At 43.1% G+C, this 20,173-nt stretch overlaps 4 protein-coding genes across 5 annotated transcripts in view; 2 read left to right on the top strand and 2 right to left on the bottom strand.

Moving 5' to 3' along the window:
* The window catches only part of nnt2 (nicotinamide nucleotide transhydrogenase 2), a 14,255-nt gene extending 5,748 nt beyond the window's left edge, over positions 1–8,507 (bottom strand). The window contains exons 1-15 of the mRNA XM_031848621.1: positions 8,400–8,507; positions 7,641–7,797; positions 6,676–6,905; positions 6,393–6,592; positions 5,672–5,759; positions 5,454–5,542; positions 5,182–5,369; positions 4,397–4,530; positions 4,107–4,298; positions 3,435–3,585; positions 2,281–2,442; positions 2,087–2,197; positions 1,837–1,982; positions 1,296–1,491; positions 459–692 (exon numbers count right to left, since the gene is read on the bottom strand). Of these exons, the coding sequence (XP_031704481.1) occupies positions 459–692; positions 1,296–1,491; positions 1,837–1,982; positions 2,087–2,197; positions 2,281–2,442; positions 3,435–3,585; positions 4,107–4,298; positions 4,397–4,530; positions 5,182–5,369; positions 5,454–5,542; positions 5,672–5,759; positions 6,393–6,592; positions 6,676–6,905; positions 7,641–7,761 (2,242 nt within the window). The 5' untranslated portion in view covers positions 7,762–7,797; positions 8,400–8,507. The remainder of the gene's footprint in view (positions 1–458; positions 693–1,295; positions 1,492–1,836; positions 1,983–2,086; positions 2,198–2,280; positions 2,443–3,434; positions 3,586–4,106; positions 4,299–4,396; positions 4,531–5,181; positions 5,370–5,453; positions 5,543–5,671; positions 5,760–6,392; positions 6,593–6,675; positions 6,906–7,640; positions 7,798–8,399) is intronic.
* A 1,238-nt stretch (positions 8,508–9,745) lies between these two features.
* Positions 9,746–14,164, top strand: afg2b (AAA ATPase AFG2B). 2 transcript variants are annotated; one of them, XM_031848615.1, is made up of 11 exons: positions 9,746–9,832; positions 10,046–10,657; positions 10,749–10,934; positions 11,360–11,644; positions 11,735–11,920; positions 12,552–12,710; positions 12,857–13,066; positions 13,166–13,393; positions 13,503–13,637; positions 13,781–13,906; positions 14,016–14,164. In XM_031848615.1, the coding sequence occupies exons 2-11, from the start codon at positions 10,067–10,069 to the stop codon at positions 14,151–14,153; spliced, it is 2,244 nt and encodes a 747-aa protein (XP_031704475.1). In that variant the 5' UTR covers positions 9,746–9,832; positions 10,046–10,066; the 3' UTR covers positions 14,154–14,164. The 2 variants fall into 2 exon arrangements, with proteins under 2 accessions (XP_031704475.1, XP_031704476.1); XM_031848616.1 differs by having other exon boundaries at positions 9,763–10,657.
* Positions 14,165–14,432: 268 nt separating this feature from the next.
* coxfa4l3 (cytochrome c oxidase associated subunit FA4L3) lies at positions 14,433–15,874 on the top strand. Its single transcript, XM_031848620.1, has 5 exons — positions 14,433–14,524; positions 14,620–14,679; positions 14,812–14,900; positions 15,069–15,129; positions 15,402–15,874. Exons 2-5 carry the CDS (start codon positions 14,641–14,643, stop codon positions 15,468–15,470), a joined length of 258 nt encoding a protein of 85 aa, XP_031704480.1. The 5' UTR covers positions 14,433–14,524; positions 14,620–14,640; the 3' UTR covers positions 15,471–15,874.
* A 1,846-nt stretch (positions 15,875–17,720) lies between these two features.
* Positions 17,721–20,173, bottom strand: part of slc30a4 (solute carrier family 30 member 4) — a 15,158-nt gene continuing 12,705 nt past the window's right edge. The window contains exon 8 of the mRNA XM_031848671.1: positions 17,721–18,908. Within this exon, the coding sequence (XP_031704531.1) occupies positions 18,754–18,908 (155 nt within the window). The 3' untranslated portion in view covers positions 17,721–18,753. The remainder of the gene's footprint in view (positions 18,909–20,173) is intronic.

Here is a 20,173-nt window from a genome sequence, read left to right as displayed (position 1 = left end):
CCCCCCCCCCCTCCCAGCCCAGGCCTGGATTTACCAGAGGATCTTTGGCTTTAACTAGATGAAAGAGACAATCAGCGCCAGAGGACGCAAAGCTCAGTCGTGGGCGACTGTGGATAAGTGGATAGCAGGGCCGTCTTTCAATCAGAGGGTCGGCGGTTCAATCTCCGGCTCCGCTAGTCGCATGTCGATGTGTCCTTGAGCAAGACACTTAACCCCAAAATTGCTCCCGTAGTTGTGCCTACAGAAATGTGATAGACTCTGAATTGTAAGTCGCTTTGGATAAAAGCGTCTGCTAAATGAGTGTAATGTAATGTTTATACAGATATTAGTGTGTCTGTGTCAAATAAAGAACAATGATGAAGGACATATTCTGCTGACTTTAAAACATGTCACATGCACAATATTATGTAGTTGTGTGCTGTAGATGCTACAAATATTCTTGAAGTAAATTCCTTTACCTTGAAGCTTGCCGTAGGCCACCAGTGAGCCACTGAAGGTGACGCCTCCGATGTAGGTGCCCAGATACGCCACAGTCTTGAGCACACCAGCGGATGGGTGAGTGTCAAGGTGAGGGAACTCAATCATGAACTCGGCAACGCAGGTGAGAACAGCTGCCAGACCCACAAGGCTGTGGAAGGCCGCCACGAGCTGCGGCAAGTCTGAGATTTCAATACGCTTGGCAAGGGTCAGACCTGAGATATGAAGATCCAACAAACAACAGATTTCAGTAAATCTCTGTGAGTTTTGAATGCAAAAGATTGAAAATATTACGTTTTTTTTTTTTTTTTAAAGCACATGGTTAAAACGCAAACACCTGCTTTCAGCAACATGACTCTTAACAAACAGGGCCGGATCTTCAAAGCCAATCTAATGAGTCCTATGTTAAGTATCTAAGTGTGTTTTCTTGAAAACACAAATTTAACATCGAGTAAACCCTCATGCTCTGCTGCCTGCGTGATGAAAACATCATTTATCATCCTGCTTTCTTGAATTACATTAACATGTACAACATTCACACGCGATCACAACATCCACTCATCTTTGTATCTGGACAGGATGATTGATGTTCTGTTATGAATTAGCAAAAAAGAAAAATCACACTCTTCAAAGACCAGAGGAGCCGCATGCGAAGTTAATAAAATGTAACTCATTCATGGTGGTCTTGCAGTTTTCTAAACAAACTGCTGGACTTAATATGGAGCCATGCCCGAATTTTATTGATTTTTTAAATTATTTAAATCAAGACATCATGTGTATCTCAGTTGTAGATCTTCCTAAAGGAGGAAGCCACCTACCCAGGGTTCCCCCTGTGGCCATGGCCAGAGACATCTGAGACAGCAGCTCTGGTGAGGGTTTGAGGGCACCGAGGGTGGCAGCGATGCCCCCTGCCACTCCCATCATGCCCAGGACGTTCCCTAAGCGACTGGTGCGCTGGGCAGAGAGGCCCGCCAGCGCCCCGACACAACACAAACCCGAGCCCAAGTACATCATCTGAGGTAGAAAAAGATATTTGTGTAGAGCTTGAGTATGGTTACAGACGCAGTCGAGTTAAAGGTGTGAATAGAAGCTTCATGAAAATACTGAAAGCTGAAATGATAAGTCGATTATTTCGATGAGGCGATCGACAGAAAATAAAACTTCAGTCATTTTTAAAGTCAATCAATAGTGCTCGTGCTACTTTCCCTGAAAAAGTGTTCGCAACACTGGGCTGGGTTTCTTAGTTGGATCATTTTTAAACTGTAGTGTAGTCTTGCTGGTTTCTCAACATTACCAACCCTAGCTTTAATACAAGCTACTTGTATAGAGAACAAATGTGAGTGGAATGAAGAGATATACGTCTTCGATGTTGTATCCAGCCGCCACTGAGGCTCCATATCCCCCAACAAATGCTGCCCCAGGCAGCATGTACAGGTAGTTGTACTCTGGAGGGTCAGTGGGACGCTTGAACATGTCCAACATCCTCTGGGTGATCAGGAAACCACCTGCATATATATACACAGATGACAACATATTTTTCATTTGATTGGACAGACAATGAATCTTGTTCTCTCTTTTTATTTCTACGTTTAAGTGATGGATGTCAGACCGGCAATGTTGATGGAGGAAACAAAGGCAGCGGCAAGAGCGAGACCCTCAGGCAGGCTGGAGGGTGTTAGACCTCCACCCATCAGCACCAGACCTCCAACAGCTGTCAGACCTGCAAGAGAGGACGGATAGAAGTCAAGCCATCAGAAAAACACATAGAAATTTGGCCATAACCATCTTCTACTGACTCCTGACCTGAGATGGCGTTGGTGACAGACATGAGGGGTGAGTGCAGAGCGGGGGTCACGCCCCACACAGTGTGGTATCCCACAATCCCAGACAAGCCGAAGGTGGTGACCATCTGGGTGAAGGCTGCGTTGGGGGAAATGATGCCCAGAGCCAGACAGGTGGACACACCTACAGAGAGACAAAGCAGTGTTGTTGTTACAGTATGTTTGACTGCCTGTGTGCGTACAGTTCTTTCCACACTGATGTAGTGGAAAAAAGTATGCAGTCTTTTCTATTTCCCGTCCCTCTTTTTTCTACCATTAAAGCAATGGAACAATTGAAGAGGAAAAGAACAAACACTTCTATTTTCATAACTATGCAAGTGTGATGATTCATAGTTTCTCCTACACTTCAAAGAAGTGAACTGTCATGTCATACTTTACTAAAAATGTATTCCTCACTGTGTTCAGTTATGATAGAGTGTCTGCATTCAAACGTCCCATTAAGATCTGGTGAGCTCAGTGTTCTAAGCAATAAAAACTGATATTGATCCAAATATGATATTGTTTGAAACTTGGGCTGCAACTAACAGTTATTTTTTATTAGTTAATGTGCAGATCGCTTGATTAATCAATCCATCTTTTGGTCAATAATACATCAGATAAAATAGTTTCTCCATGTCGGTATTTTAAAGCCAATGGGGACGTCTTTAAAATTGTTTCTTTTTTTGTTTTTGTTTCAAGGAAAAGCAGCAAATATTCACATTTGAGAGGCTTAAACCATCAATATCTTCGGCTTTTCTGGTTGAAAATGTACTTAAACAAGTAACCGGTTATAAAGATTGCTGGTGATGACCAACTAATTGTTTCAGCTCTATTTGGAACTGCTACAGGTTGTATAGCCAAAACTTAACATCAGGCTAAGTAATATTAGGAAAAGCTTTTAAATAACATTTTAAGCAATTTAAGCCAAACAAAACTAAATAATTTCATTCAATTAATATCCCTTTAATTGTAACGTGATTTTTTTATTTTTTTTCCTTTGCAGAGAAGGCCTTTTTTCCCAGAATCAGATTGGGAAAATTCCAACTTCCATGTAAAATAACTTTGTAGCACATTATATTGTGCCAATTGTCTAGTAGTGTGAATATTTCTACATGTATTTGTGTATTCATGTCTGACCTGCAGTGTAGGCGCCGGCAGAGGTCATTGTGCGTTTGAAGGGAGAGATCACCGCCGTTTTCTCAGCCTTCAACTCTGCGACTGTTTTCTGTTTCACTGGGGCTGGGGGGGCTGTTTTGGGGAGGGGGGCCGGGAAAATGTCCTTACCGTCCTGAACACATTAGAAAACACACACGTAGACGAGTGTGAGACCACAGAAGACGTCCACGGACTTGTGCGTGAGAAACAGACATCAAGACTTTGGAGGCTTGCATTGTGGGGGATCTCGCCTGGATGGTGGGAGCACTCAAAACACAAACTCATGGACTGCACAGCAGATTATACTGAACAAACAGCAATCACAAACCAGTTAACGGTGGTTTTAAAAGTTAAATTCTCCTTTAAGAAGCCAAAATAATACTTAGTTTAACAAGGGGTAAATCGATATGTCCTGTTGAGGTTGCATGCTTTCTCTGCCATAAACAATGTGTCAAAGCCAAAATTCCTGGAAAATTATATTTTGAAATGTTCATAACGTTCTTGCTGGGATCCAACATGAGCTTTTCCCAGCTGGGATTGTGTTTTTAGTAGTCATTTGGCGCAGAATCCTAGCATGATGCCAAGAGGGAAGGAGGGATGCCAGCAGAGCCGGAGGCTGCCAGTGGACAGTTACATCAAATAGAAAAACCCCACCTTCATAACAAGAGTCCCACGGATGACATGATCGATCGTTCCATAGTCAAACTCGTCTTTGGGCTCGTAGTGGTAGTATTCCTTGTCTGGGCTAATGGCCTTCAGCAGCTTCAGTACGTTGTTTGAATACAGAGTGCTGGCCTGGGTGGGCAAGCGGCTGGGCAGGTCTGTGTAGCCAATGTGTGTTACTCCCTAGTTATTAAAAAAACAGTAGATCATCAGCAAATTATATATTAAAACAGGGCTTCCAAGGAATTTATTTTGTTCTTTATCAAAGTCTGAAACCTCACCTTGTGAACGTGCAGCTCTCCAGGCTTGGTGGTTGCGATGTTGCCCCCTGCTTCTGCAGCCAGATCCACCACCACAGAGCCGTCCCTCATCGACTCCACAAACTCCTTCTTGATCAGAATGGGAGCGCGCTTCCCTGCATGGGAACAGGAAACACAGGGACAGATGAGATGGATCAAATGTTCGTAATATCATGCAATCTGGGAAATAAGAAAGTCAGAGGACTTGTGAATCCACATTAAAGCTGCGTTCATCCGTTTTTGGCCACAAGGAGGCAGAAGAACATCGAAACAAAACTCGAAACAAGCGTATGGAGTTGTTATGGCTAAAGTGTTTGCGATTAATTGCCTAGTTACACAATCAACAAACATGAAGCAACATTAGTATCTGCATGAAGTTGTGTGTCTGGCTACCTGCTTTGTTTTAATCCCCACCAACTCCTGAGAAAAGTATATCTGGGTCTTTTGCTGCTAGATGATACATTTTGCATCTTCACCAGCCAATCTTAAAATGTGTCCAACTGTGGGCAGCAGCTTATAGGTGGTTTATACAAGTTGTGTTGCTGTAAACGGCTGCAAACAAGGATTGATGAGAGCAGCTGAGTCTCAACTAAAAAGTGCATTTGCAGGCCGTTAAAAAAGACAATAATCTAAAAGACTTGCAGAGTTGAGTGGTAGTTAGTTCATCACACTGGTTCAATGTTACTATGCAACAAATAGTGATTAATGCAGCTTTAAACGCCAGAAGATTAAAGACAAGAGAGGGAGATGGTACCAGTGCGACTGACCTGGAATCAGGGCAGTGGTGATGACAATGTCGACCTCTTTACACTGCTTGGCGAAAAGGGCCATCTCAGCGTCAATGAACTCCTGAGACATCTCTTTGGCGTAACCTCCGACCCCGTCGCCAGACTCTTTGATGTTGACCTCTAAGGGCTCTGCCCCAAATGATTTGAACTGCTCCAGAGCTGCTGGCCTGACAGTCAACAGGCAGTCAGGTTACTCATCACAACCATCAGCACTCAGTCTGCAGTCTGAGACACAATGTTTCATCTAATACCTGGTGTCAAATCCTCTGACTATGGCTCCCATTGACTTGGCTGCACCTGCTGCTGCCAAACCAGCCACTCCACCTCCGATAACCAGGACCTGCGTGCAGCAGAATCATCTATATGCATTATTGTTCAGGGATGGTTCCGATTGATATGCATTGAAAAGAAAAAAGAAAAGACTGTGGGAAGACACTCTCGTTGACCTGCATAATATGTAGACGGTTACCTTAGCTGGGGGGACTTTTCCTGCAGCTGTGATCTGACCAGTAAAGAACCTGCCAAAGTGGTTAGCAGCCAAAACCACAGCTTTGTACCTACAAAACAAACATTTGCTGTAACTAAACATTCCTGAACAGCTACAAACATTTCATATTTACCGACGACCTAAACAAAGCATTGATGGGCTGCAACTTTAAAACGCAGCAGCATATTACACGAGTACTAACGTCATTACACTGTTCCTTTAACGTTGAGGGTTATTATTTTACTTGTTTTTAAAACCTTAAAGCACCTTCATACCTCTCAGATTGCTTATCTGAGTATGTTCCAACCCGTTCCCTTAGGTCGTCTAGCGCTGGGTTGTATAACATACTTCACAAATAAGACAAGCAACTTCTGTTGATAGTTTGAACGAACAGCTCAAAACTTACTTTTACAATCTTGCTTTTAATTATTTTCACCTTTTTCAAACTGTATTTGTTTTATATTTATTTTGTATTTCTCATACTTGTTTGTATATCTTAAAATTGATTTGACCAGTATCAACTTATTTATTACTATAATTATCCTATTTTCTGGATTTTATTATTTTATTGTTTTCACTTCTCGTGTCCCCTGTTTTTAAATACATTTTTTTCTTCTCTTGTGAAGCGCTTTGAGGTGCATTTTATGTTATGAGAGATGCTATATAAATAAAGCTCATTATTATCATTATCATTTTTCTTTACCCTGAGATGTTAGCCATGGAGCTGAGTGCGTCGTAGCCCTGTGCGATGGTGACTCGGGGCACCTGGTCCATGGCCAGCACATTGCTCTGCCTCTCTGACAGCTTCCTCATCAGCTCTGGGTTCTGCGCTGGATAGATGAAGCTCACCAAGGTGGAGTAAGGCTTCAGCAGGTCTGCCTCGCTCAAACTGGGGGCTCGAACCTACAGCAGCAAAAGTATAAATTCAGTAATACCTATCCACTGAATTGTCTTATTAGCAGAGCAAACGGCAGATGTGTGCGAACCTTGAGGACCAAGTCTGAGCCAAGGGCTCCATTGACGTCAGTGATGGTGGCTCCAGCATCTTTGTAATGCTGATCGGAGAACTTGGATTCCTCTCCAGCTCCACTCTCCACCTGCACCTTGAAGCCCTGTTTGACCAGCGCCTCCACCCCCGCAGGAGACAACGCCACACGACGCTCATTCAGTACCGTCTCCTTAGGAACCCCAACCACCAGGTCCTTGTAGAGCACACCTGAACACAAACACCAGCTGATAGTTGAGTCTGCTGAACCCAAGGGAATGTGTGTCTTTATTAAAAAACAAAAACATATTAGAAGCTTTCATTCTAACAAACAAAATCCCCTTTATTACATAGGAGAGCATGCGTGTACTGCCGAGATTGTGTGGCTGGGAACAGTGTCAGGTTACACATTTCTCTCCATACACGGCATGGTGACCTCGCCACCGTGGAGACATTATTAGCAGGTGATTGGCTCGCAGCCAGCACACACAGTGAGGCCTGCACTCCCACACAGACACGCTCAAAATTCAGACGTTTAAAAGCACTCAGTAACTCGCAAAAGTCTCACTAACACTCGGCGACATGTGGCCCAAGATACAGACTCGATAAACAAACGTCTGTGAGCATAATCTGCTAGACGGCAGTTAAGCTTCTACATGTCACCTTTAACTGACCTCACATGTTAGCAGCTCCTACAGGGAGCATAGCCACGGCCTGCTTCACTACAGCTCTCCCTATTATGGGAAGATATCTAGCAACCTGTTGCAAACAGTCCATGATCCGTGGCGTTTTCCACTCGTCTGGCAAGAGGGAGAGTGTCCTTGAGTGAACTCTCATTCCTCAAGTAAGACACAGAGGAAATCCAAACCAAAAGAAAGCATGCAGACCCAGGCTGTCCTCTTATGAAAAAAACACACATTTTAAAGGTTAAGCAGGGAGATTTTAATACAGATGTACATTTCCTACCTCTGGAGGCCTTTTGGTCACATAACACAGGGAAAGTTCTGAAATGCCTCCTTCCAGGTATCCTCTGACGAACCCGCAAAACGACAGAAGAGCTGGAGATGCAGCGCAGGAGGGTCGACATGGCCACTGATCGTCCGCCCTGAGATTCCCTCTAGCTCTTGAATATGAACACAAACAAGCAGAGGTAGGTGGTAAAATAACTCTACTTCTGCATCTGCTGTCAAATAACAAAGCACATTATAATCGCCCCCCACACAAATAGGTCCTGAGCCCCCTAGTCACACACTCCGGTTGTCGGTGCTGCGAGGCCTAGAGACAGCAAAGTGACATTTCAGCTCTGCAGGACACAGCACATGGGGCCCAGGGTTGATTACACACTCCGGGCTTGTTCGCGAGATCTGGAATTATGACGGCACAGGGGGGCAAACTGTGCCAAGTCTGGCCTGGCTGTTGTGAGCAGCAGCAAAGAGATGAAGGCAGATAAATCAAATGTTGTTGGGCTTAAGAGGACAGTTCAGGACTCAGATACAGACTCTAACCTCAAAAAAACACACAATTTAATCACCAAAAACAAATACAAGTGTGAAACTGTAGTATTCTGCTTGGTGTTCTGATTTCTGAGTCAGCTGTTTCTTTTTTTTCCATTCATTCATTCTCTGAATCACACAGTCAATAGTTGCCCTTCATCCTCCACCTTCTACTGATTCATTCCTAAATTTGAAGGATTGATGTTGATTCCGTTATTATTGTCAGACTTGCCTTTCAGATTTCCAGAAAGAGCAGGTTCAACTGTCCCTCAGCAGCAGGTTCACCTGTGGGATGTCCTACCCAAAAGTCCCTGGTCTGCTTCTCGCGGGGACAGACAGACGACCTTCCGCAAGTTTGATATCACTGCTGCACTATTTATGTATAAATAGCAAGTCATGTGACTTCACTCATGAACCACCCCTGAGGCAGATAAACTCCCTGGAGCCGCTGCTGATAGACTCCCTGCGAATTAAAGGCTGGATTAACCTGTTTATCATAACAGTCAATGGTACATTTATTTTCCAAAGATATACACATATACAGTCTCGCAATAGCACCTCTCGCTTCCTATGTGGCTCTAAAATAATAATAATAAAAATGTTACACACACAAATAATTGGGGAATATTATGTTTGTTTAAATGTCTTTAAATTTACTGCATTATATTTTCTGGACGCAGGGTGACGCCAGAGCGCAAGTGAAAGGTGTAAAACTTAATTGTTGGACGACTATGACTATTTCCTTGCTTCTTTATTCCAAAAACAGTATTATTATCAGAATATTATTTACATAGGCCTGTATATTTAATTAATATGTTATTATTACTATTATTATTATTATTGTTGTTGTTTTCGCAGTTGTTGTTGTTACTATGATCATTTAATTTTTGTTTATCATATTTTTGGGGCTAATTTTATGGATACATTTCCTGCAACAGTGACCAGACATAGCTAATTGAGAAATTAGGGGAAAGAAAGAGAATAGATAATAAAAAGACAAATACAATCAAACAAAAAACACGATTATAGAGGTAAACCCTAAAGGGATTATCATAGAGACTATGGTAATGGTTCAATAGTCTCTTGGCATGTATCTATTGGTAAGTATAAGAGGAAATACTTTTTAAAAACAGACAAAATTAAGATGAAAGTTTTCCAAAATCTCGCCTTATGAAAAAAGGCTAATTTAAGTTACTGTATACTTTATAATTTTGGGTTATTTTCATCCCTTAAGTCAACCATACTAATACATGTTGCTTACTAAGCTGTACAGTATACTATGATAAGTTAGTTGTATATATTACAGTATAAATAATTCCAAAGTAGTATTCTGGAATTGGATAAATAAATTGTACATAATTATTACATGCATGCAATAATGTACACATTAAAATAATGCTTAACGTGTACACTTAATTATGTAAGTCTCCAAAAATATAACAAAGGTACTACGGATAAAGTATCTGAAATAGTTTATTTCACTGTAAATAAATTCAGAATAATTTCATTTAGAAAGCGGAAACCAGCGTCTCGTCTCGCGCAGGAAAGCTTTTTGGTTGGCCATCCTCTTTTACAACACGTGGATTTTGTAAACATTGGTCGGTGTGTTGTGTGTCAGCAATGCTAACACGGGTAGCATTTTAGCTACCATTCACTCATTATCTGGTATGTAACTGCCTCGCAGTTGTTGTTAAAGTATTTACTTTAGTATTTAGCTCTTCAGCTAGCTTAAGAATGAAGCTGTTGCTAACAGCTAGCATGTAGCCTAGCTAACGATCACATTGCAGCTAAAGTGATGACACGAGCTTCACTCCCTCTGCGTGTGACTGTTTGAATACGTAACCTCTCCTGATTATCGTTTCTGTGTTTTACCGTCAGTGAGGCTGCTGATGGACAACAATGTCTCTGAGGATGCTGTCAGTGGATCCATCGGACCGGGGCTCTCAGAGATGCAGGTTGGGTCCGGGCTTGATGTCAGCGCTGGGTCTGAGTCTGGGCTCCCCGCTGCTGGTGTCTGTTCCCGGGGGAAGCTGCCTGTGCACCGCCTGGCCCCGGCCTGACCTGGCAGAGGGCTTCCTGCAGATGGACCTGAAATGTTCCTCTCCCGGTCTAGTCTCTCACCCACCCACTCATCTCAACCTGGACCCAGACCAGCTCACACCTGTGCCCTGCCCCAAACTGAAAGGTGTAAAGATAACCGTGGTGGTCCAGGGTGTGGATTTTAAGAAACTCACACCTCCTGGCCTGGTTCACGAGCTTGTGAAGGACATGCTGAAAGGTGTGCACGTCCACGAGAAGCACGTGATAAACCTGGAGAATTTTGACACAGAGATTAGATATGTTGTTATTGAAAGCATCAATCCGGATTCTGCCAGTGCTGGATTCATCACCTCAAAGACGTGTGTGGAGATAGTTGGCATCCAGACGCTCAGGCATCACAGGAGTCAGCTGCAGGACCAGCAAATAGTCCCACTGGGGGGACTGGAGGAGGTCAGCGTAATGATATTAAAAATATTCATCCAGAGTGTGTATTCCCTCAATGTGATGCCTGTATTTGTTGGTTTTTTATACTATATTTCAGGTGAGTGCCTCCCTGAGAGAGATGCTGCAGCTGCCCCTGCTCTATCCAGGTGCCCTGCGCTCTCTCGGTGTGTCGTGTCCCAGAGGTGTGCTCCTAGTGGGGCCTCCAGGTGTGGGCAAGACCCTGCTGGTCCGCAGAGTGGTGGGGGAGGTGGGAGCCAGCCTGGTGGTGGTCAGAGGGCCAGAGGTATTCATTGCATTCTTTCACATACTGCATTTGTTCAACATTTCCAATCACAGTATGTGTAATTATATGTTGCCAAAATCAACATGTATTAGAAAATTGTAATTGAGAAGTTGTGGAAAGATAATCCAAAAAATAAAGTACTTCAACATCATATCCAAGCAGAAGTACTGCTATATAACTGTGTTCTTTTGATAATAATGTGACTTTATGTATTTTTTTGCTTTGCATGCTATAAGGAGTTGTGCCAGAGGCCTGTTGATGTTACATATTTTGGGTGATAGATAGATAGATTTATTTAAATGAAATATTTGAGACACTGATAAAACACACTTACTTTTTATTTTGTGAAGCACTTTGTGCGGCATGTTTTTGTATAAATACAGCTTATTGTTATTATTAATACAAATTGTGAATAATAATTTCAGGTGGTGGGATCCCGGCCGGGTGAGAGTGAGGAGAATTTGCGTGCTGTGTTTGAGCGTGCTCGCTCTGCAGCTGAAGAGGGCCCCTGTGTGCTGTTCCTCGACGAGTTGGACTCTCTGTGTCCGAGGAGAAGCAGCTCGTCGGCACCAGAGAACCGCCTTGTGGCTCAGCTCCTCACGCTGATGGACGGGATGAAACGGTCCGATAGCTTCCTCATCGTCGGAGCCACCAACAGACCGGACAGCTTAGACCCGGCACTGCGCAGGCCTGGAAGATTTGACAGAGAGGTGAGGGGGACAATGAAATACATAACCCATTGCATAATAAACCATTTAAATAAAATATTGACAATCTCGATTTTCACATCTCTCCTTCAGGTTATCATTGGAGCCCCCACCTTGCGGCAGAGAACAGCCATCTTGACTGTTCTGTGTGCGAGGATGCCTGTGTGTCCCAGTGTGGACATGGCGGAGCTGGCACAGAGAACTACCGCCTACGTAGGGGCGGACCTCACCGCCCTGTGCAGAGAGGCTGCCATGCACGCTATACGAGAAAGCTCAAAGGTAAATGCAGCAATAAAGCCATGTGTCATATAAAAATAAAACACTAATATTTTATCACTTCTAGGGAACATTTTAGCTGTCTTCAGAGCTACATGTAGTACCTTCTGTCAGGATTTATGCAGATTGGATTGTAGTTCACACAGTGTGTTTCAAATGGGTCTCGGATGACTTGTGATCACATATTGGCTGCTTCACTCACATTTCATCTTATATGTGGGGCTGAATAGGAGAAAAATACATTAGTGCTCGGCTTCACAGCTAGAAGAGAAGAGTATTATGGTGGTTATTTGGCAACTCAATATGTGTGTGCGTGTGTTTAAAGTTGTGTCTGAGTTGTGGCATAGTTAAAACCACTGTTTGGGAAGTGTGTCATGCTGTACTATGAAGTTGATTACGCATTCCGTAAGTAAATCAGAGATGCACCAGAGTGCAAATATGGCCACATGTTCCTGATAAACCAAAAATATGGTTTGAAAAAGTCATCACATATTTGCACCCAGGACTACTTTGAAATTAGCATTGATATTGAGTTGATTATCCTGGTAAAATGATGCAAATTGTAATATAAGTGTAAAGACTGCTCCAATCCCTCCAGAGAGTTGAAGACATAAAATGTAATTGTTGTCTGCAGGGTTCAGGAGAGCAGATGGTGGGTGTGAAGCACTTCCATGAGGCTCTGAAGGCGGTGCGTCCCTCCTGCCTGCGGAGCAGCCTGGGCAGAACGGAGCTCTCTCCGACGTCATGGGAGCAGATAGGAGGCCTGGACGAGGTCAAACTCAAACTCAGACAGGTACATGAGCGTCAGTGCGTGAATTATACAAATGTAAAACACACAGCCATCTGAGCATGTTGACTCATAAAGAAAAACAGCTGTGATCAGAGCGAAATACTCTCATTCTCCCTCCATCGGTCCTCTCTTGTGTCTTAACATCAAAGAGTATTGAGTGGCCGATGTTGTACCCCGAGGCGTTTGTGCGTCTGGGTCTGTGTCGGCCCCGTGGCGTGCTGCTCTACGGACCTCCAGGATGTGCAAAGACGACGCTCGTCAAGGCCGCAGCCAGCACATCTCACTGTGCCTTCCTGTCCGTCGGCGGCGCTGACCTCTACTCTCCTTATGTCGGAGACTCGGAGAAGGCTTTAGCGCAGGTACTTCTCTTTTCACGATAACACCTGTGAACGGCTGCTGTGGTCGTGTCCTCCTCCCGTTTCATCCACAAACACCTGCACCTGTCTGTCCACCCGCAGCTGTTTCGCCAGGCCCGGGCATGTGCTCCCTGCATCCTGTTCCTCGATGAGATTGACTCCCTGATTGGCTCGCGGTCAAACAGTCAGACGCCCAACAGCGTACAGACACGCCTCCTGTCTGTGCTCCTGAATGAGATGGACGGGGTCGGCCTGAAGACTCTGGAGAGGAGAGGGACCGAGAAGATCCTCCAGGCGGAGGGAGCAGAGGAGAATCGCACGCAGGAACAGGTCAGATGTTATGGAGGCTGTCTCTCCTCCTTCTATTGCTCAACACCTGATCAGTAGGAGGCGATGCAGTCAGCACTTTTTGCCATACACTGTTTTTGCTCTTCGACAGTTGGACTGCCAGGAAGTATGCAACAACGATGTGATGGTTGTAGCCGCCACAAACAGACCTGACTGCTTAGACAGTGCCCTCCTCAGACCTGGCAGGCTGGACCACATCATCTATGTCCCGCCACCCGACCAGCAGGTAAGCCGTGTGTCTCAAGTGAATAAAAAGTTATAGTATACAGCAATCTTGTGGTGAAGGTTTTTCGAAGTGATTTAAAAGATGATGCATTTTTGTATTAGTGTGTCTTTAGATAACTAATAACCACATATCCGTGTGTCTAGGCTCGTCTTTGCATCCTGAAGATGTGCACAAAGTCGATGCCCGTGGGTGCTGATGTGTGTCTGGAGGAGCTGGCCGCAAAGACAGAGCTTTACTCTGGAGCTGACCTGGAAAATCTCTGTAAAGAGGTAATAATGTGAAGACCTTATTTTCTAAAACACAAAACGTAATACTGGTCCGAAGCGTTGACATCGACAAGTGGATAAAGTAAGAATGAAAACTGTTTTTTTTTTCCAGGCTGCTCTGTTGGCGCTACAAGAGGAAAACATGGCGGCTTCTACCATCAGGCACACATACTTCCTTCGGTCGCTCGGCACAATGAGCCCCTCTCTCACTGCCCAGCAGATCCAAGCATATCAAAAACCTCACAGATGACAAACCATACTACCATGTCCACTGCATTGATAAAATGTATTATTACAGAAAAAATAGTTTAAATAAAATAAGTAAAAGTTAACTTTTGGTGTTTTCTTTTTTTTTTTTTATCACTTACAAGTCCTCAAAATACCTTTTAATATTTAAGTTTCAGTTTTCAAATGTGGGCACAAGAGGGTGCTGCACACCCAGAAAATATATTGATCACTGCATGGTGCCTACAGATATGTTGACGAATTGGACTTTCAGAGCAGGAAGCTCCGTCTGTGTCTACGTGCCTTTCACCTCGTACTACCTCTCCTCCAGCCTACATCAGCTGGGCTCACAGGATGCTGCGCTAAGACACGTCAAGGACATCTCGGTAACAACAGGTGAGAGCTTCCACACAGCTGTCTCTGTGACTTACTGACTTTAATTCAGTGAATGGACTCGTCCTAAATGGAATTATGATGCGTTTCTCCTTTAGGTATTTGAGAAATTTGTAAAAATGGTTGGATTCTTCCAAATGTTGAGAAAGAAAAAGGAGGTGAGCCGACATTTTTACTTTGTTAAAATTGAATTTGTAATGTGTTGATATTGGAGTTGTAGCCCCATGTTATTAAATGCGTTTGATATCATGATGCAAATTTTAAAACTATTTTGTCTGCGTATATTTCAGCTGATCCCTCTGATAGGGTTCATGGCTTTTGCTGCAACAGGAGCCACATCTGCTGCTCTCTACTTTCTATTTACCAAACCTGATGTTATGTGAGTGTTATTATATTTTGATGGAATTATATTCCACTGCATTTACTTACAATACAAAGCGCTATAAATTGCACTTAACTATTTCCCGTTTTCATACTTTAATCTGACGTCAGCCTCTGGCATGTAAAGAAAGGCTTGATGTTGATCCTAATTTTCATTCACTTTCAGTTTGAATAAAACCAAAAACCCCGAACCATGGGAGAGACTGGACCCATCAAAACCCCAAAAGGTAATCTGTAACAATGCTAACATTACATCACATTTTTTAATGTTAAGGTGGTTGTTAAGAAGCCCTTTTTTATTTTTGATTGGCACAACAGATACATCCAGGGTGCAGCTACAATCTGCTGAGTCACTGAGGAAGACATGTTGTCAAGTTACAACCAGCGTGCTATTGCGGAAACAGATTAATGATGTTTACCCATGTTTGCACGCGCTGCTCATGTCAAATGTCAATTTGATGAAGCCTCATTTTGTTATTTTGTGGGCATTTTGCTGCAGCTCATCACCATCAATCAGCAGTGGAAACCAGTGGAGGAGCTGGAGTATGTGAAGAGTCTCACCAAGTAAAAGAAGGCGTGCGCCTTCTAGAAAGATCCACCGTCTGACCACCTGCCTGCCCCCCCCCCCCCCTCCCCCATCAGTCTAACAGAATCCTTTCTGCACAAACTTTGCTTTGACACTCAGTGTGCGGAAATGCTTCTGCTCCACTGGTGGGGCTTCACCCTGCTCTGTAGTGGCCCAGCACGAGGACATCCATCCACAACGGTAGAAAACTATGGTAACAGATACTGAATGCACTTATTTACTCTGTGACTACTGCTAGAGGGCTTCATTGACACTGATCAAGCTGCGGTGTTTCATTGCTCTTACAGTCGATGTTAATGTACGATAGTGTCTAAATGTGACAGACACAATGTAGACTCGGTTATATAGTAATGTACAGGTTCAATAAATTATTATTGTGAACAAGCTCAACTTTCAGAGTGTTTCTTTTGTTCAAGTTCAAGAGACTATAAACATATTTATGCAGTAATTGATGTTTTCTTGTCTTTAGGTTGATAATCTTATATTTAGAGCTCATAGTTATATCTCCTGTTGGTATCATCTGCATCCCAAAAAGTGTGCTTGACAAGTCGAATTTAAAAGAAATCCAATAAACGTGTCCCATCCTCTCTGTAACATGTTCCTCCATGACAATGAACACTGTACAGGTGGTGGAAATACTCAGCTGGGCACCAAATAATGCACAACTAAAAATTTTAACCAACAAATGATCAATACTCTCCTGTTTTTCAGTAATGTTTGTTGAAAACTACAGTGCCCAGCTGCTTTAGGACATTTTCTCCACATTGCATTTATAAAACACAGTCAGTATTTGTTTGAATGTTGTTTGCAGATAAAGCAAATGGTGAAGAGTTGCCAGCTAGGACAGCTGTAAAGTAATTACAGCCATAAAAGAAATCGGCAAATGCACTCATCTGCTTAGTTTATGGCTGCATGGGTATTCGACACTCCCATTGTGTTTTATAATACGAGACAATCCTCTTACCAGCCACCTCTTATCTCAGAAGAGAACAAAAGCATCAGAAAACCCGCCCAGTGTCTGACTATATGGCACTGTGTGGCATTAACAGCCCACTGGACTGTGGAATCCAAAAGGATTTTCATGAATTATTAAACACTAAACAAAGTGTGTGAAAGGCATGTGTGTGTGTTGTTTCCTGATCAGTTTGAGTTGCTCCTTTCCCCCCCCCCCCCGTTTGGTTTCACTTACATGCACGTTGGGCTACACATGACCAGGTCAGCGAGGGTGTTTCACATTGTCAGACACTTCCTTCCTCCTTACTGTTACTGTTCCATCCAATATGTTGTTTATTCTGATTTTAAGGATGTTTTCCAGTCACATTTATTACCTTGAGAGGATGTAAACAGTAGTGGACAAGTGCTGTCTTGTCTAGATGGCATCTTCAGTGATCAGGTCGTCAGAGAGAGAGAGAGAACTTACCTATCAAGATTAGTGCTATTGAAAGATTAGGGAAACAATGACAGAGGAGGAAGGATGTAGGTTGCAGTTATGGAATTGGTGTACGTGACTCGGTCCCAGACATCGTGACACCACACACCATGTGACCAGCAAGTAAAGCAGGTATCACCCGCACAGTGCACGGAAAGTAAGAGATGGGAGTTCCCCATGTGAAATATAGTGGTGCACTTTGATGCACTAAACACTTTGAATAACTTCTTGACCTGACAAGACATATTGAGTGGGGAAAAGTGTCAATAAGTAAACACAAGTAGTACAAGAAGTAATGGAGTCTGACTGTGTATTAGGCAGTAAGTCTATATTTAGCTTTTATCGGACGGGGACAAAACACAGGAACCAGCAACTGAAGATGATTTAAAAAATAATAAAGATCAAAGACATAAGATTGTTGGATCACTGATGAGTTTTCAATTAACCTGCTTTCTGAGACACAGACAAGTGAACTCTATTGACCGACATGTTTCTTTTCCTGATTCAGACACAATGAGTGCAGAGGGCTCATTACAGCAGTTCATGGTGCGCTGAGGTAAGGCGGGGCAGTCGGGTGGATGCTGTTAACTATTAGCTCGGCTGCAGAACAAACAGAGGAGTTGCCTGCCGTTGGTTTCCTGGATACTGACACACTCCCAGTTAACTCGTGCTGTCAGCGGCAATAATAAACCTTCCGTATGAGTGAGCGGAAGATTTCACTCGTGGGACCATAAGTGGATTAAATTGTGTCTCAATTTCCAAACATGATGCTGTTCATGATACAAGATACCAAGAAACAAACAAAAGATTAAACACTTTATTACAAACAAAGACAGTGATCCAGTTCCTGATTTCCCCCGATGATTAATATCTGACATGGACGGGTCTACCGTAACCCCCCCCACAGCCACTTGATAGAGAAAACACTGTTAACACCATTATTATTGGCAAATCTCAACTCACACCTCCCTCCTTGAAAACGCAGTGAATCTGAAATACTGAAGATTTCCCAAACTTGTCCTTATTAGTATACTGTCAGTTAAAGATATGAAAAGAAGCCGAGTACAAACCATACTGACGCCGGTCCACTGGAGCATTTCTACCCTTCTTCAAAGTCAGTCACACTTTGATTGTCAGTTAACGAGACATGCTAGAGTAAAATGTTAAAAGTGTATTTAAACTGATGTAAGAATACCTACAGTTGTTGCCCTTCAGCCAAAGTCAGTTTGGCTGAAGAACATTAATGAGTAAGTGCATTTGATGAGATGTAATGTTGACTAAAGGGACACAATGAGGTTTTATTTTTCCTCATTTATGCCGGTGGTGAGGACAGACTATGTGCATTGTGACCACAGTTACTATCAAATGACAATGAGGTACCTTTCCATCTGCTGACGTCCTCAGTACAATAATAAGATCATAGCAGGCAGTCCTTGCAACAAAAAGTAAAACTTACACCTGATGACAAAACATCAGTTGTGATAAATCAAACGGTAAAAAGACAAAAACAAAAGTTAACTGTTGGAATAGGCGCTGATGGTGAATTAAGAGCAAGTTTCTTTTTCATTCTTCTCGGCTGAGACTTCAAACATTTTATCTCCACCGTGACTTTTGCTAGCGTAAGGGCATCAGGTCCCTGGAGGCTGTAGTGATTCTTTAATTAGAAATGTGCATCTCCTGTTGTTCCACTGACTGTCCTTTGGCACCAGTCTTTTTTTTGCATTTACACACCGCATACTGTTTCTCCTGTTATGGCACCGACAGCGGTGCGTCCTCCGGGCCCTCTGTGTACTCTATTCTCTGCCCCATGGAACGCCAGCATGAGTCTCTGTCTCTTCAGGCGCTGGACTGCTGGCAGTGTGTGCAGCTGTGTACCAGCCTCAGCCGGTGCGTCTGCACCTGCACCGTGCACCTGGTGAGACCGTAGGTGTGGAGCATCAGGTGGCGGGCCTTCGCCTGGACGTCCTCCCAGTTGCTGGCGCTAGAGGGAGCTGTGGACACAAAGATGCATTTTAAAAATAAATCGAACAAGTTACAGCATGTAGGTCTTTTCCACAGCAGACATTTTGACTTGTAATAGCAGGAAAAACACGGCTGGAATTCATCAAATGAATGACGATGCATACCAGTTAGGTGAGCTAGTTTAAGAGCACTGGTGCTGGATCCCCGTAATGCGGGTGTGTCATTAGTCACACCTGCTATCAAAATGCCTGCTGGGAAAACAGGCGACTTCTTCTACATACTAATCGTCTTAGTATATTGTTGTTTTTATACACACATAAATCAACTTATTCATCTACTTCATGCTAACAGGAAAGTTCACGATACAGGTGCAGATACATGCCATTGACATTTAAACTAGAGACATTTAAATGTGTTTTATTTTTGTTTTCTGGGTTGTTCACAAAACCGTGTGTTGTTTTAAGTTGTTTCAAATTTTTTTGCAGCTGTGAACAGCTCCTTCATCTTCCCTTGTGCATGACAGTGTGGAGAATAGTGGGTGTGTGGGTGTGGGGATCGATACAGCATAGTATTAAGATTATTTTAACAATATTGTATCGATACGCGGACGCCAAGTGTCGATCTATTATACAAACTATTGATATTGCAAATACAATTTAAACTTATTGGTAACAATTGCTTTTTCAATCCACTAGATGGTGCTGAGTTTCTTTTGTTGGCTTCATCGGTAAAGACAGCAGGATTACTCATAACACAGGAAGTGTTACAGTCTGTCTGCTTGACTGACTTTATCTTCTTAGATTAAACAGACGTTCACAAACTGCATAAATTGCAGTTGAAAGAAGGTAATAAATCTCATTATATGTTATCACAACACTCAGCATGACTTCATCACCATCAACACACAAATATATTTTGTTTTTGTATGTTTAGTTTTGGTAACACCTTTCAACAAGTCTTATATTTTAGTGTGTAGTGTGGGATTAGGACTCTTAGGTCTTAAAGCATTTAGTTTCACATCTCTAACCTCACACGTGACGTCACAATTAGATCTGTATTTTCAGCAGCAGGTTAGGTTGACTTGTCTTCACTGCTGCTGCTCCTCTTACTTCAGTTTCCTGCAGGTGACGCAAGTTTCATGTGTAGAACCGCTTTGAACGATGAACAGACAGCTCCGTCTTGTGAGGAATCTGGAGCCCGCCAAACATGGATTTAAGTAAACTGCAAACCAGGGGAGTTAAACGTATGGCCCGAGGGCCAGAACCAGTATATATATATATATTATATATATATA

The sequence above is a fragment of the Anarrhichthys ocellatus genome, unplaced genomic scaffold (assembly GCF_004355925.1).
Source record: "Anarrhichthys ocellatus isolate YVR2014 unplaced genomic scaffold, GSC_Weel_1.0 scaffold8, whole genome shotgun sequence".
NCBI classification, from domain to species: domain Eukaryota; kingdom Metazoa; phylum Chordata; class Actinopteri; order Perciformes; family Anarhichadidae; genus Anarrhichthys; species Anarrhichthys ocellatus.
This window is presented reverse-complemented; position numbering and strand designations above follow the sequence as displayed.